Consider the following 17442-nt stretch of genomic DNA (forward strand, 5'->3'; position numbering starts at 1 on the left):
ACAAAATTTTGTTTTGGGTCACACTTGGCAGCTCTCAGAAGTCACTCCTGGCAGGCTTGGAGGAACCTATGGGATTCTGGGATTAGAACCAGGGTCCATCCTTTATTGGCCCTGTACAAGGCAAACGTCTTACCACTCACTGTGCTACCACTCCAGCCCCCAGCAACAATAAAAATTTAATAAAGCTTTGTCTCCCTGCAGATAAACAATCTTAATTTTAGTAAAAATTGTGAAATAAAAATAAAGTTCCAAGAAAAGAAAGTGAGAAAAATAGGAATGTTAGTGTGCTTTCTCTTTATTTTGGTAAAGAATATTACTGAGCTATAATTGGGCATAATACACATATAAACTCAGGATCATCTTGGAAGGAATTGTATCCATGTGATCAGTTCAACTCCTTTTTCTTTTTCTTTTTGGTTTTTGGGTCACATCTGGCAGCGAGCGCTCAGGGGTTACTCCTGGCTCTAGGCTCAGTAATCAGTCCTGGCAGGCTTGGGGGACCATATGGCATGCTGAGATTTGAACCACCGTCCTTCTGAATGTAAGGCAAATGCCCTACCTCCATGCTATCTCTCCGGCCCTCAGCTCCTTTCTATCAGACAAATATTTCCATAGATATTAGTTTGCTAGACACAATCAAGGTTTAAAAAAAGAAAAAGAAAACAATACACTGTCTTGTAGAACTGACCCCTAACTCATTGTTTCTTTTTGGGGCCTCACTGCACATAGGTGCCCAGGGGACTTCAGAGGTGCAAGGTAAGCTCACATTACTATTTTATGCTTCAAATATCTCAGAGTCATTGGTTTGAATTACAAACCTCAACATCTGGGTAATTTGAAAATAATGTTACATATTAAATTATTAATTTAAAATCCACAATTTTGAGGATTCTATAAAAGTTTTACTTAACCCAAGTGAATAAATAGTTGTAGGTAGCATTTGTAAAAATAAAATCTAATTTGAATTCATGTCTTTGTAAATCTACTTCCTCATTCATTTACAACTGAATAGTATTAGTATGATCCTTTCTTGGAAAGAAAGAAGCATTTTACACTCACTAATGAACCAGAACATTCATAACACATTTTTAAGCAATCACACATCTTTCTTCACATTTTCTTTTTATAACACTATGTTCTTGAAATGGTGTAGAGTTCCTAAAAAGCTGTTAGTTGGTTTACTTTTTAAATGTTTAATTAGATTACACTTTGCTGAAGACCACAGTTTGAAGTAGTCCTGTAATTATTTATTTCTAATAGCAGTAGACTTCCTCAAATGATCTTGTATTTTCAAAAAAAATATTCATTGCTTTCTTTTTCTGAAAGATTTTCTTCTCCTCACCCCTCTTCTCTGTATCTCTACTTTCTCCTCTCTCTCCTTTCACATGTATTTGAGCCACACCCAGCTGTGCTCAGGTCTCACTCCTGGTTCTGCAATCAAGGGATTATGTCTGGTAGGGCTCTGAGGACCATATGGTGTGTCATGAATCTAATTGGAGTATTGGAATCTACCATTTACCTCTGATAGCTCAGATAGATCTGATAGATCACTTTGAATCACTTTGATTTGACTCTATAAGAAAACCTTAAAATAAAAAAGAATATTAATTCTAGGAGCCAGGATAAGGTTACCTGCCTTTTAGGTGGCCAAACTGGGTTCTATCCCCAGCATCCCACATGATATCCCTGAGCACCACCAAAGCTAATTCCTGAATGCAGAGCCAGGAGTATTGAGTGCAGAGTCCCTGAATATTGTGGCACAAACAGAAGTTTAAATTAAACTTTAAATCATTTATACTTATGCTGGTAATAGAGCAGTATAACAATTAATAATAATAATAATAATAATAATAATAATAATAATGCTGGTAATTGGTCTGTTTTATCGAAGCAGGCAAGCAGGTAGGGAAGCTCTCCCACCCCCACACACACCAGGAATAAAGTCTTGAGATGTAGTAAAACCAAGAGACAAGATTTGAAGGAGCGACTTCATTGATATTCATTCATTAACAATAACACAAACCACGGTGTCTAAAAGGGAAAAGAGAGAGAGGCATAGAGAGAGACAGAGAGAGAAAGAGAGAGAGAGAGAGTAAAATTCCCGAGAGGCAGGTAGGGGGTGGGTGGAAGGTAAACTGGAGATATTGGTGGTGGGAAATATACAATGGAGAAGGGTAGTGTACATTGTATGACTGAAACTCAATCATGAACATTTTCGTAACTATGATATTTAAGTAAAGCAATTAAAACTAAAAAAAAATAACAAGTCAAGATTTAAAAAAATGATTCTCACCAAGCACCTCTGTGTCATTGTCCAAGAGGGAGCACCTACTACAGCTATGTCCTCCCAAGGATAGAGAGGACCATTTACTGCTCTAGGGCCTGGTTATTTTCAATAACATCTTCTATCTAATTAATTTTATCTTTTTCAGCTATTGATAACTGCAAACCCCAACCAGTAAATTGTCTGGACCCTCATTAAGAGCTAAGGTAGCAGGAGAGTGTACCCCTTCTTGTAGGTAGAATCTAGTTTTTTGCCAGCCTGAAGAAACTACAGAAGACAGACAGACAGACGTTTATTGACGCTCCCTTCTTTTAATTCAAATTTACTTTATTTTAATTAACTTTTTTTAAAACTTTATTTAAACACCTTGATTACAAATATGATTATAGTTGGGGTTCAGTCATGTAAAGAACACCCCCCTTCAGGGCTAGAGAGATAGCACATTGGTAAGGTGTTTGCCTTGCATACAGAAGGTCGGTGGCTCGAATCCTGGCATCCCATATGGTCCCTGAGCCTGCCAGGGGTGATTTCTGAGCATGGAGCCAGGGGAAAAAAAGAACACCCCACTCCCCCATCACCAGTGCAACATTCCCATCACCAAGTCCCAAATCTCCCTCCTCCCCGCCCCACCCCCACCTGTACTCTAGACAGGCTTTCCATTTCCCTCATTCATTCACGTTGTTAGGATAGTTCTCAATGTAGTTATTTCTCTAACAGCACTCATCACTCTTTGTGTTGAGCTTCATGTCATGAGCTGCACCTTCTAGCCCTCATCTCTTTTGTCTCTGAGAATTATTGCAAAAATGTTTTTCATTTTTCTTAAAACCCATAGATGAGTGAGGCTATTCTGCATCTATCTCTCTCCCTCTGACTTACTTCACTCAGCATAATAAATTCCATGTACGTCCATGTACAGGAAAATCTCAATACTTCATCTCTCCTGATGGCTGCATAATATTCCACTGTGTATATGTACCACAGTTTCTTTAGCCACTCATCTGTTGAAGGGCATCTTGGTTGTTTCTAGAGTCTGGCTATTGTAAATAGTGATGCAATGATTATAGGTGTGAGGAAGGGATTTTTCTATTGTATTTTTGTGTTCCTAGGGTATATCCCTAAGAGTGGTATAGCTGGATCGTGTGGAAGCTCAATTTCCAGTTTTTGGAGGAACCTCCATATCGCTTTCCATAAAGATTGGACTAGATGGCATTCCCACCATCAGTGAATAAGAATTCCTTTCTCTCCACATCTCCACCAGCACTGCTTGTTCTGATTTTTTGTAATGTGTGCCTGTGCTAGCCAGCAGCTTCAGTTTATTCATGGTCATGGAAAGGGTCTGCACCTGAAAAGGAAATGGGTGGGGAAAAGGGGGACCACCAAGGATTCTGATTATGGCGTCGATTTATTTTTGAAATGCCATGACTTATATAGTTTTTACACAAAGGAAGGAGGGGACAATGCAAACATTTGTCAAGCATACATTTGTCATCATTCAGTTCAAAAGGTTTGGCATGTGCCTGTTAATTTAATACAAGTTTCCTGAGGAACATCCTATTAATCACACCAAATGCTCTATCTATAGGTCTGAGTTTCCTGAGCCAGAAGAATGTGACCTTATGGTTCTTTTGATCTGTGTCAACTCATGGCCATTTCTTCTTTGTCAAAGTGTCTATTTATATCTTCTCCCCATTTTTTGATGGGATTAGATTTTTTTCTTGTAAAGTTCTGTTAGTGCCTTGTATAACCCCAGGTTATTTTATGGTGCCAGGAAACTTCTGCTCAGTTGTGGACAAAATCAGTCCTCTGTCATAGAGATCTTGGTATTTTCACAGTTCCTCGGATGAAGTCTAGAATAGAGTCTTTATGATTCTAGAAGTTTTGCTCTGTCACAGTTGTTGTAATCAATCTTCTGCAATTAGAGATCTTGGTTTTTGCACAGATCCTAAAATGAAGCTTAGTATATAATCTTTCCTTATTGTTCCAGAAGTTCTGTTCAGTCATGGTTGTCCAAGACAGACCTCTGGAATTAGAGATCTTGATTTTTGTACAAATCCTAGGCTACAGCCTAGACTAGATTCTTATTTATTGGTCCTAGGAAAAGTTATGCTCTGTCATGGGTGTCAAAGATAGTCTTCTGTAATTAGTGATCTGTTGGGAGCCAGATCCTTTGAAATATAGCTTAGCATATGTACAGCCATTTTGCCTCAGACAGACATTTTGTCTCAGCATTGCCCTTAATCTGAACTCAAGATGTGTACCTGCCAAATGAGCAGGAGTTGATGCAGACTGCCCTGCAAGAATTTGACCAAACAGGAAGGCTTGTTATATAACTACGGTATGTGCTTGCAGGAGGTATGCTGGCAGAGCATTGTGATTTTTATGAATACATCTAGAGATTGCATTGTTCATGTAACCACCCACTATTGTTCACTCCCTATAAAAGTCCTGCTTGCCTGAAATAAAATTGACACCTTGATCAGCATCCTTGTCTTGGTGTCCCCCTTTTTTTTTTTTGGGCCACACCCGGTAACGCTCAGGGGTTACTCCTGGCTATGCGCTCAGAAGTTGCTCCTGGCTTGGGGGACCATATGGGACGCCGGGGGATCGAACCGTGGTCCGTCCAAGGCTAGCGCAGGCAAGGCAGGCACCTTACCTCTAGTGCCACCACCCGGCCCCTGGTGTCCCTTTTCTCCCACCCTTCTTTCTTTCAAGTAAAAGTCCTTCCCATGACCACAAATAACTGTGAGCCATGAGCCGGCTCAGTGATCTTGGTTTTTGTATAGATCAAAGGACAAAGTATCTTCTGATTTCATGTTACCGTTAGGTAATGAGGTAGGACAACCTACTCTTAGATCAAGTTGTTACTGTTTCCTCATAGTCAGGATGTAGTATTAACCTAGCAAAAGTTGGTGCCAGTGTGGTATTAGGAACTCCCTGAGTGTGTGTTGGGGGAGGTTGGTTCCTAGTGTTGTTGCAGGGAACTGTATTGGTTTTATGGTTGGGATCTGAGGTTTCGGGTTAGACAGTCACTGTCTGATCACATGGAGTCTAAGTTGAGTCCCCATGACAAGTGTTCAGGGTGGGAGAAGACCCTGTATTATAAAATTTATGAATTCTTAGCCATAATTTTAAAATATTTGCTTATTATTAATTATCATTACATTTGGTGAAATGCCTGCAAAAGAATGATATTCTCTTTTGAGCTTTCAGAGGCCTTGCTGACAGAAGTATAGTTGTATTATATTACTTTGAAATAAATAATATAATAATTATCGTATATAAATAAATAATAATACATAATGATGATGTAAACAGTTTGTAACATTGATCATTTGTTTCAGTATATATATATAAACAATCATACTAAAATAAATTTTAGTCTTCATTTATACCAACATTTTTAAAGTCATAAAATCAGAGTATTGCCATTTGAAAACTATTTAAGCAATCTGAGTTAAAGTACTTATTCACTGACATAAGTAAAGTTTGAGGTACACAGTTGTTCATTATTTCCAAGTTGTTAATAGTACCCTAATAGTGTCAATGGCTATTAAACACTATTGGTAATAGTGTTTTGATGAAAACTTCACATGTATAGACACACACAGAGTACAGTTTTTAGTATTGCAAAATGTTCTTGTGTTAGGTTCAATGAAAGCTGTGACCACATACACAGAGACTTGGGAAAGAGCATCCCAGCTCCAAAAACAGGTGTCTCATATGGCTTTAGGCCTTGGTGCAATGACACCGTTTCCAAAGTATGGAGAAAAACACAAAGAATAGGAAAGGAAATTTGGATGCCAGAGACAGTACAGCAGCTATGACTCTTGACTTGCGCACATATGCCTCAAGTTTTACTCCAGGCACTCTATAGTCCCCTGAGTTTTGTTAAGCATAATTCCAGAGCACAGATTCAGGTACAAGTCCTGATCACAAACTCCACAAAAGGAGATTTAAAAGGTTACACATGTGTCTATGATAGCTCTTTTCTCATGTACAACTAATGAGCATGCTCAGGATCATGAAAGAGAGAAGGAAATCAATGACTGTAGAACACTACTGGGAATTATGTTTTATACAAGATTTTGTTAGGTGAGTTGATTGTCTTCTGTCAAATTATATCATTCACACTTGTTGATTAAATATAGAAATAAAGTATAAAGGTCTGAATGGTCCAGCAGTCCAGATAACACTCTGACGCAGAGAAATAAAGAAACAATTACTCAGGCAAAAACCTCAAGTGGGGTATTTATTTCTGGCCGGTCAGGGTCTAATATGTATCCATAACAGGACAGAGGCAAAAGACCTCGTGGTGTTCTACGTTCCTTCTTATATACTTTAAGAAGGGGAGGGGAAAGGAAAGGGTAGTGACGACTTCTTAGGGGTGGGACATCCACCAAGGTAATACAAGGTATTGATGGGGGCCGGGTAGTGAGGTAGTGATGACTTCCTTAAGGGTGGGACATCCGCCAAGGTTGGTGGGAGCGGGGTAATAATGAATTCCCTTTTCAATCCTTACTTCTTGTAGTGAGGTTTCTAATCCTAGAAGTCAGTGTGATCGGGGGCCTCCATTTCCTGATATTCCTGGTCAGAATTTCCTGCGTGAGCTAATTCTTGGTATTGTTGACAATACCATGAGCTTGACTTCCCCAACCTGAGCTCGAATGAATGTGGTGAGGCAGTTGACTATGCATGGCCCAGTGGCTACCAGAAGTAGGAGACCCACAAGGGGCCCCAGTAGGGGTATTAGATAGGGGAGAATCCCACCCATAAAGACCATAAGGGACTGTCTAATAGCTCCTTTCTTCTTTTGGCCAGCTCCTCTTGATGGTGTCTGATTCTGTCCCACACTATTCCCAATTTGTTGGTATAAAAACATTTTTCTTGCAAGGCTCTCCTTTCTCTGCCAGGATTAAATCTAACCCTCACCTTTTTTGTAATACCACTTCAGCCACAGAGTCGAGCTGGTCCTGCAGATCATTAATAGATTTATATACCGTCTCCACATTTGAAATTAACTTTTGCGAGAGTTTGTCATACCTGTCTATTGCTATTGCTAGTCCTGCTCCCCCAGTCGCTAATCCACCTGCTACCCCAAGCCCCACCAGTAGGGGAAGGAGCACCACAGATCAAGACAAACGAGCCCTGCCTAAGAGATCTATGCTAGGCAGAGGGATGGGCTCTGTCTCCGAGATGATGTCAATGTTGGGAAGTATTAATGCTGGGGCACAAATTTCAGTCCAGTTTGGGGTAGAAGAGAGTAAGCCAAATTTCCCCCACATATCCATACCCGTCCCGGAGGTAAGCACCCTGGGCTGGGGGAGGGGGCAGGTAGGACTTCTGAGCACTGAGCGGCACCTACCTGACCCAGGTCTACAAATTCGGTGTCATTATGTGAATAGCAAACAGAAAATTCAAAGCTAAGAGAAACTACCTTAAAGGGTTTGACATAAGTACAACTAAAAGAAGCAAATGTTAGATTATCTAGTCAGACAGGGACAGCCAGAGGCCAATTTTCCCCGTCTTCATACAAAGCCAACCATCAGCAGCTAAAGAAGAATTAGAGAAATTAAGACATTTGTGAGTTTCTTCTAGGATGTTCTGAGTATTCAGATCTAACTTCTCAGCAGGCATCCAGGGTCGGAGGGAGGGATGCTGGGGCCACTTAGGCATTAGGGTCTCCACCTCCTTTGTAGCCCAGTCTATGGCCTCCGTCTCTCTTTTCTGGTCTGTTGGCCCCCCCATCCGAGATGTGAATGGGCGCCTTTAGGGGCCAACAGACCAAGTCTCCCACTTCGGCCATGCAACTTGTGGCTGCATAGGGGGACTTATGGCTATTAACTGTCCACTCCCCTCCCATGCTCCCCCTGTAAGTTTCGGTGAGCTTGGCCACCAGATATGCCTTGTTATTTTTGGTACACTCTCGATACTCCCTATAGCACCAGGAGTGAACTTGATTAAGCTCCACACATCCAGCAGGGCATTCCCCCCCCCAAAGAGGGAGGCAAAGGCTGAGGTTTTGTTTTACACACCCATTCCAGCTCCCCCCACCCCCACATGGGAAGAAGTAGAGGACTGGAAGTAAGCAGCTCTAGTTCCACAGTCTACTGATCAAGTGTACAGAAGCCCACTGTTGAGTTGATAGCCCCCCCTGCAGTCACAGGGGTTTCCATATAGTCTTTTTACCAGTTCATCAGGGTGTACTGCCTGATTGAGTCCTCCCTCAGCAAGTGCCAGGAGAAGCATTGTCAGAGTCAGTGAGCACATCAGGGCTGGAGTGTGTCTGCCAGACCCGAATCTTGAGGGGATTCTCAGTGCGCTCCACTTTCCACTCATCATGGTTGAGATCAGCAGGGGCAGGTTTTAGATGAGAGGCATGAACCCAGGAAGCAATGCCATCCACCTTAACAACAGTCAGGGTGATCAGAAGGAAGACATAGGTCCTTTCCACCTAGGCTCTAATGTCTGCGAGCAGTGCCGTCTTACCAGGACCTGGTCTCCTGGCTTGAAGGGGTGAGGCAAAATCAGTTCTCCGAGTTCATATGCCTGTCTGAGTCCCTTCCAGACTTGGATTGGTAGGGCAGCGATGGCGGCCAGCCAAGCTGCTAGGGGAATGGAAGGGGGATAGAAAACATCATAAGGCTCAGAAAGCATTCGCACCGGGGAGGAGGGCACCATACAACACTTCAAAGGGGGTTAATTCACACAAAGAAGGCAAGGGAGTATTTCTTGCTCTGAAGAGGGCAGAAGGTAGGAGGGTGGTCCAGTCCCCAACACCAGTCTCTAGAGATAATTTGGTTAGAGTCTCCTTAATTGTTCTATTCATCCTTTCTACCTGCCCTGAACTCTGGGGGTGATATGCACAATGCAGTTTACAATTGATCCCCAGGGTCTTGACTAATCCCTGACTTACCTGGGCCACAAAAGCAGGTCCGTTGTCTGACCCAATTACCTGAGAAAGTCCAAACCTGGGGAAGATGTCATCTAATATCTTCTTAGCCACCACCTGGGCTGTTTCCTTCTTGCATGGGTAAGCTTCCACCCATCCTGAAAATGTATCTACAAAGACTAGCAAATTCTTTAGTCCATATTTTGCAGGCTTGATCTCAGTGAAATCAATCTCCCAATGTTGGCCTGGTCTCTCCCCTCTCAGTCTCTTTCCAGTCCCCATCTCGGTAGGATAGGCATTTACCAGTTGACAGGGTCAGCAGGATTTTACAATTTTTTCAGCCATTTCCTTTAGCCTTTCCGGTTTGGGTGCCCGGGGCCATTCTCTAATTAGCTCCATCATTTTTCTGGCCCCTAGATGGGTGAGTTGGTGAAGAGTTTGCAGATACTGATTGGCTTTTTGTACTTTGTCAGAAAAAAGGAAGTCTACAGTTGACACTGGAGGGAAGTTGTCAGGTTCAGTAACAGTAAGCACAGGGGTCTCCTTTGTGTGGGATGCCACTTCCTTTGCTGTTTCATCAGCTCTTCAGTTCCCAAATGCAATGGTCCCTTTGCCTGTTCGATGACCTGGACAGTGAACTATGGCCAGTTCTTTGGGTAGGAGTAAAGCCAATAAAAGATGCAGTATCTCTTCTTTGTTTTTAATTTCTTTTCCCGCAGAGGTCAGGAGTCCCCTCCTTTAGTAGATAGCGCCATGGACATGGGCAGTTCCAAAGTGTACCTGCTATCCATGTAGATGGTTGCTCTTTTTCCCACTGCCATTTCCAGTGCTCTGGTAAGGGCTATCAACTCAGCTCACTGAGCAGAGGTTCCCTCTTTTAGGCGCTGGGACCAGATAACATCATGGTCACTCACCACTGCAGCTCCAGCTTGCCTCTCCCCATCCTGGAGGAAGCTACTTCCATCTGTGTACCATATGAAGTCAGAGTTCCTTAATGGTTGGTCCTGTAGGTCCCTTCTCAGCCCACTCTCTTCGGCCAGCAAATCTTGGCAGTTACGCAACACTGGTGTCTCTGACTCTTCAGGGAGCAGGGTGGCCAGATTTAGGGTTACAGGTAGGCCAATGGTTATTCTGCCTTTGTCTAGAAGGATACTCTGATAGTGGGTAATACGGGCATTTGAGAGCCAACAGTCGGGGGGCTGCCAAATTATGCTTTCCAGAGCATGAGGGGCTATCATAGTTAACTTCTGACCCAAGGAAATGTTATCCACATTCTTTACCAGCAGTGCAGCTGTGGCTATTGCCCTCAAACATTTAGGCCACCCGCTGGCCACTGAGTCTAGTTTCTTTGATAGGTAGGCAACCAGCCTTTTCCACGGACATAGCGTCTGCGTCAGCACTCCCCTTGCCATTCCCCCTTTCTCTTCTAGATATAGGGTAAAGGGCTTACTAGCATCAGGGAGGGCCAGGGCTGAGCTGTAAGCAGAGCTGTTTTGATAAAGTCAAACACCTTCTGGCATTCATGGGTCCACTCAAACTTGGCATCCCCTTTCGTGAGGGGGTATAGTGGGGCTGCCAGACTGGTGAAACCAGGGATCCAGAGGCGGCAGAAATCTGCTGTCCCCAGAAACTCACGTAACTGCCGGCAGGTAGTAGGCACTGGGATTTGTGCCACGACCTTTTTCTGGGCTTCTGTCAACCATCATTTTCCCTCTCGTAGCATGTATCCCAGAAACGTCACCTCTCTCTGGCACAGCTGTGCCTTCTTGGATGATGCTCTATACCCTAGTTGAGCAAGTTCCTTTAGCAGGTCATGGGTGGCCTGCTTGCAATCCTCTTCAGTTTTTCCTGCAATTAAAAGATCGTCCACATACTGTATCAAGGTAACCTGGGGGTGCTGGCTGTGGAAGACTTAAGTCTTGGTGCAAGGCCTCATCAAAGATGGTAGGGGAGTTCTTAAATCCCTGGGGCAATCTGGTCCAGTTTGGTTGACCCGAAATTCCTGCCTCAGGATCACTCCACTCAAAAGCAAATAAGGGTTGACTGCCGGATGTAGAGACAGGCAGAAGAAAGCATCCTTTAAGTCCAGTACGGTGTACCATATTCTTTCAGGGCTTAAGGTGCTGAAGAGATTGTATGGGTTAGGCACAGTGGGATAGATGACTTCCACTTGGCTGTTAACTGCCCTTAGGTCCTGTACTGGCCGATAGTCCCCTGGGAGTAGTGGAGTATTACAGGCTGACTGACACTGTACTAGGACCCCCTGTTGGAGAAGTTTCCGGATATGAGGAGTTATGCCTTTCTTCACTTCCTGACTCATGGGGTACTGTCTGACTCGCACAGGGACAGCAGTAGCTTTCAACTCTATCACTACCGGTGCCTGTAAGGTAGACAACCCTAGTCCAGCAGTTTCGGCCCAAGCTCCCGGAACTAGTCTCAACCAAAAATCGGTGTCTTGGTTTTCATGTGGCAAGGGATCATTTGTGAATAGTCTATATTCATCCTCAGCCCTAATGATCAGGACAGAGGTGGTAAGTGGTTGGACATTAGGATTTAGAAAAGCAATCTCTGGACCAGTTTCTTCAATAGTTATCTGGGCTATGAGTTTGGTTAGCAAGTCCCGTCCCATTAGAGGTGAGGGGCAGTTCGGTATGACCAGGAAAGAATGCTTGATTTCTCCTTTCCCCAAGTCCATAGTTCGGGAAGTAGTCCAAGAACGGTAGCTACTTCCATTAGCCCCTTGTACTAATAATTGCTTACTAGAGAAAGGTCCCAAAGGCTTCTTTGGGACCGAGTATACTGCCCCTGTGTCAAGTTCAAAGTCTATGGGAGTCCCCTCCACCTTAAATTTAGCCCTGAGCTCCTGGAGGGGGTTGGAGCCCCGACCCCCCTATTCAGATTCAAGGGCCAGGGTCCTTGAAGGTCGGGGGAATTGTGGGGGTTGGGTGCATTCCTGAGCCCAGTGTCCCCTCTGGCAGCAGCGAGCACATTGGTCCTTGTCCAGGGGTCGGCATCTTCGTGGGCCCAGGTCCCTTACCTTTCTGACCTGCAATAGATCTGTCTACCGCTACTGCCAAGACCCTTGCCAGTTCCTTATTCTTTCTTCTGTCCTTTCGTTCTTCCCTCCTCTCTCTCTTCCCTCTCTTTTTTCTCTGCTTCCTTTCTTTCTCTGTCCCTCTTCTCCTGCCACTCTCTCCTCTCCTTTTCTAGACGCTCCTCTCTTTCTTCCTTTGTTTCTCTCTTACTGAACACTTTCTCAGCCTCCTTTTCTAAGTCCTGTAATGTCTTTCCCTGGATATCCTCCAGCCTCTGAAGTTTCTTTCTAATATCTGCTGCTGACTACCCTACAAAAGCCATAATGACTGAAGCTTGATGAGTTTTGGAGGTTGGATCGAAAGGAATATACCTCCTATAGGCTTCCATCAGCCTTTCTAGGAAAACCATGGGAGGCTCATTGGGTCCCTGTATCACCACTTTTACCTTGGCCAAATTGGTGGGCTTCCTAGTCACTTCCCAGAGACCTCTCATGAGAGACTGGCGATAGGTGGACAGGCTCCCCCTATCTTCGTACATGCTAGGGTCCCAATTCGGTCTTCGCAAGGGGAAATCATCATCAGTAACATCAGGTCTGGTTGTCACCAAGCCATCTAATCCTATTACATTCTTCCGGGCTGCTGCCAATATGTGGTCCTGTTTTTCAGTAGTGAACAGGGTATGAAGCAGCTGCTGGCAGTCATCCCAGGTAGATTGGTGGGTGTTCATCAGAGAATCTAAAAGATTAATTAACCTAGTGGGGTCTTCAGAAAAAGAGGGATGGTTAAGCTTCCAATTATAGAGGTCAGAAGAGGGGAAGGGCCAAAACTGGAGGGTAGGCATCTCCCCCCTCCCATCGTCCACCATAGGCCCTACTGGCCTCAGCGGCATGATTGGCAAAGCTCCAAATGCCGGATCTCTTTGTTTGCTGCAGGTCCCCGCGGCTGGCCCTGTTCAGCTCTCATCCGGCATGGACTTAGAGGGTGATGGAAGCAAGGGAGTTACTCCTTCCCCCTCTCCCTGTGGCATGGGGGAAGGCAAGGAGGAGGAGGAGGATTTTGATGGGGAACTGGGTTCTTCTGCCGCCTCGTCTGCTGGAGTGTAGGGGGCGTGAGCAGACGGGCGGTAAGGAGGGGGGTCAAAGAGATGCAGGTCCGTGGTGTCAGGGTAAATGCGGGGCACAGCTCGCTCTTCCTTAGGCTTTGATTCTGACACCTCCTCCGCCTTCATGGGTAGGATCGTAGGCTTCGAGGGCGGCTGTAAGGAAAAAGGTTTAGAAGGGGGAAGAAATGGCCACACCCAGCCAGGGGGGCTGGTACAAAGGTCTTCCCACATAAGAATGTAGGGTTCTTAATCAGGATGTCCATTTGGCCCTGGTCGGTACAAGATACCCTTCACTCTGCAAACTAGGAAAACATGAAAAGACCCTCCCTACAGCCATCCAGCCTGAAAGGTAGGTCACTAAACAGCACAACAGGTCTGCCACTTGCCCTTTTCGATGACTAGGAAACAATTTTGTGCACGAGTCCTTACTTCTGATCAATGGTCCAGAGTAAGAGACAAAGGGGTAGTTTGCTGCTGACCCATAATGGGAGTAGTATATCAAAGGAGTAGATGAGGGAAAGATGGGAGGGGACAAAGGAAGTGAGGAAAAGAATAGTTCAAGGAAATAAAGCCAACACACACCTACACAACCTACACACTTACACAAAAGGAAAAACAAAATCTCAAAAACGATGATCTCCAATTAATAGAAATAGGGTCCACCATGGCAGCCCAGGAATGTTTTCCTGCTGCAGCAAAAATCGAACTCCTGGGGCGCCTCCAGGGTCGTGACCTATAGTTTTTGAATTTGTCAGTTCACTACCACTCAGAATTCATGTCTCTTAATTCCACCCAGAATCCACGTCAAGTGGAGACTCTCAAGCCCTCAATCACACAACTATTTCCCTATTTCTATTTCCAACACACATCAAATTACAACCGACAACACAAGATATACTGCTAATTTCTACACACATCAAATTACAACCAACACAAGACACACTGCTTAGAACCCACCGAGTCGTCTATTCACCACTCTGCTCCAGGCATATCAAGGACTCCTGGCTGGCTCGCCAATGAAAGGTCTGGCAGTCCAGATAACACTCTGACGCGGAGAAATGAAGAGACAATTACTCAGGCAAAAGCTCAAGTGGGGTCTTTATTTCTGACCGGTCAGGGTCTAATACGTATCCATAACAGGACAGAGGCAAAAGACCTCGTGGTGTTCTACGTTCCTTCTTATATACTATAAGAAGGGGAGGGGGCAGGAAGGGGTAGTGACGACTTCCTTAAGGGCGGGACATCCGCCAAGGTAATACGAGGTATTGGTGGGGGTGGGGTAGTGAGGTAGTGACGACTTCCTTAGGGGCGGGACATCCGTCAAGGTAATATGAGGTATTGGTGAGGGCGGGGTAGTGAGGTAGTGACAACTTCCTTAAGGATGGGACATCCGCCAAGGTTGGTGGGGGCGGGGTAATGATGACTTCCCTTTTCAGGTCCACTTGTTGGATGAGGTGGCTTCAGCATGGTACAGCGCCTCTAGCCCCTTCGGCAGGTGGATCGATCTGAAAATGTAGGATAACTGTGAAAAAATAATACACAGCACTCAGTTAAAATTTCATTGGAGTCAGGCTTGCTTTTATTCTAAGGCCCTGTCCGTCATATGCTTTTCTTCACATGACTTTTCTGCTAAGCTTTCTGCTGCCCCTCTCTCTCAGGCTTTTGCTGCTTCCTCCATTCTGTGTTTTTTCCTTTCTCCTCCCCACAAGCCAGCACCTTTTATTCTTTAGTAAAAACCACAGAATCATCCCAGGTGTGGGTGGGTCTGAACATTCAGTTGGGATTAACATCTCAAAAGAAAGCTTAGGGCTTTGGGGGAAGGGATACTTTACACACACCCTAAGCATCCTTGCCTCAATTTTTTTTTCTTTTTAGGTTTGAGGCGAAACATGGGGGTCCTCAGGGGTTACTCTTGGCTCTGCACTCAGAAATTGCTCCTGGCAGGCTCAGGAACCATACATGGACGCCAGGGGTGCTACCTGGTCAGCAGTGTGCAAGGCAAACACCCTACCTGCTGTGCTATTGCTATGGCCTCCTTTGCCTTAGTTATTTCCAGTATATTAGATCAATACTCATATCCAAAGTCAGCACTTGGACAAATTTTTAGAGAACAGATTTGAAAAGTGGGGCCAGAGAGATAATATAGTGGGTAAGACACTTGTCTTGCTTATAGCCAACCTGTGGTTGATCTCTAGCACTGCATACAGTTCCTTGAGGCCCACCAGGAGTGAGTGATCCTTGAGCACAGAGCTAGGAGTAAGCCCTTGACAATGTCATGTGTGACCCCAAAACAAAGAAAAGGATTCCCTAGGACTTGTCTAGCAAAGCATATATGGATATGGTTGTGCTATGACCTTGCTGGCACTGGATCAGGACTTGGCAGTGACTGCATGTTCTGTGAGAGACAGACTCTCCATACTTTCTTGTGCCTGAAATGGCAATCGCTAGCCCAGACGAGGGCAAAGAAGCATAATGTTATCCTTGTGCTTTACTTTCAATCTTCTTATATCTATAGTATATATATATATATATATAGTATAAAATAAAAAGAAAGAGGTAAGTTAATATTTAATAATTTTATTTATTTTTTTTTAAATTGGGCCACACCCGTTTGACGCTCAGGGGTTACTCCTGGCTATGTGCTCAGAAATCACCCCTGGCTTGGGAGGACCATATGGGACACCGGGGGATCGAACCGCGGTCCATCCGCTTGCAAGGCAGACACCTAACCTGTAGCGCCACCTTCCCGGCCCCTTTTTTATTTTTTTTTTGAGGTAAGTTAATATTTAATAATTTTCTATAGGTCAATTTTCTCAAAGAACCATTATTTTAGATGCAAGAACTAGTATGTTTTTAATGAGGCATTTCACAATTTTTTCCCTCACCAAATCAAGAACTCCAAATTGGTGACAATTGTATATCCTGGGTTCATACTGGTCATGTTGTGACTACTCAATAATTTCTGTGTCTCTGATTTAGACCTCTACTTGTTGTGACCATTATTTTAGAATGAAGGAATACAAATATCTGCTTTTAGCAGATAATAATAGGTAACAACTAATAAGCATTTGCCAGGCAAGAATTCTCTCATGTAACTCACTCTTTGCATCCTTTATAGGTAAGGAAACATAGATAAAAGTGGCAGTTACTTGATCAAGAAAGAATGAGATCACAAATCTAAAAATCACAGTAGAGCCAAGGATGCAATGTCTTTAGGACACTCTCAGAACTCTCTGCTAATCAGATTCCCTTAACACACTCACAAAGAAGGACTCAAGGGAGAAAACTATTTTAATATTTTTCCTTGCATGGATTAATTCTCACAAGCTTCATTTACATTTTCTATCACTGCCTTCTTCCACCAAATACAAATGTCATCCCCTGACTTTCTCTAATTCAAGAGCCAAATGAAATTTGATGTCAGGATAAATGTGTTCTTTGTGAAGACAGACAAGCAAGTTGAGAAATTACATCCTGTTCTTATGTATAAATAATGAACTTGGAATAAGGGTGCAATTCGTTCTTAATTCCTATCTTAACCAGACAGTTTGGTTGTGCAGCAGAATTTTTATCAGTTCTGTGGATCATGCCTATGTAAAAAAGAAAACCAAAATCAAACCAAAAAACACTCCCTGCAGTATATATCATTACCCTGATAGCACCCATTAGTGTGGAATCCACTGGTAGAAGAAATAGAAGGTGCGAGCTAGTCAACAAAGTAAGCAGAAGAAAGTGTTCTATGATCTGCCTGCTGTTCTTATGGAGGTGTTAATGTAGAATGTCTGTCTCTGTAGGGCTAGTTAGTTTTCCACATAAAGAATGCAGTTATGGGTACACAGGGTTGCCTGGGGAAGAGCTCCAATTGAGCAGAAATGAAGCCCTCAATGTTGAGTGTAATCCCAGCAGTGTTGGGTTAACCAGATTTCATCCTATTCAGGATATGCTTGTTTCTCATTATTCTCTACCTCAGGGTGTGATCTTGTGTTCCCCATAAAAGACACCAGGTGTTGGAAAAACTACTTGTACTTTCCTTGGAAAAACCACTTGTAGTTTCTGTTTCTCCACCATTGAGCTATCTGCTTCTTAGGCCTGCATCCTCCAATCCCCTGGGATTGAGGCATGAGGCTTATAC

At 43.9% G+C, this 17442-nt stretch overlaps 1 protein-coding gene across 1 annotated transcript; it reads right to left on the minus strand.

Moving 5' to 3' along the window:
• Positions 1-10875: 10875 nt before the first annotated feature.
• On the minus strand, positions 10876-13097 carry LOC126015913 (uncharacterized). Its single transcript, XM_049778455.1, is given in 4 exon segments — positions 10876-11083; positions 11085-11220; positions 11223-11932; positions 12580-13097. Coding segments are annotated over 4 exon segments (1572 nt in total).
• Between the last annotated feature and the right edge of the window lie 4345 nt (positions 13098-17442).

This window comes from Suncus etruscus, chromosome 8 (assembly GCF_024139225.1).
Source record: "Suncus etruscus isolate mSunEtr1 chromosome 8, mSunEtr1.pri.cur, whole genome shotgun sequence".
NCBI classification, from domain to species: domain Eukaryota; kingdom Metazoa; phylum Chordata; class Mammalia; order Eulipotyphla; family Soricidae; genus Suncus; species Suncus etruscus.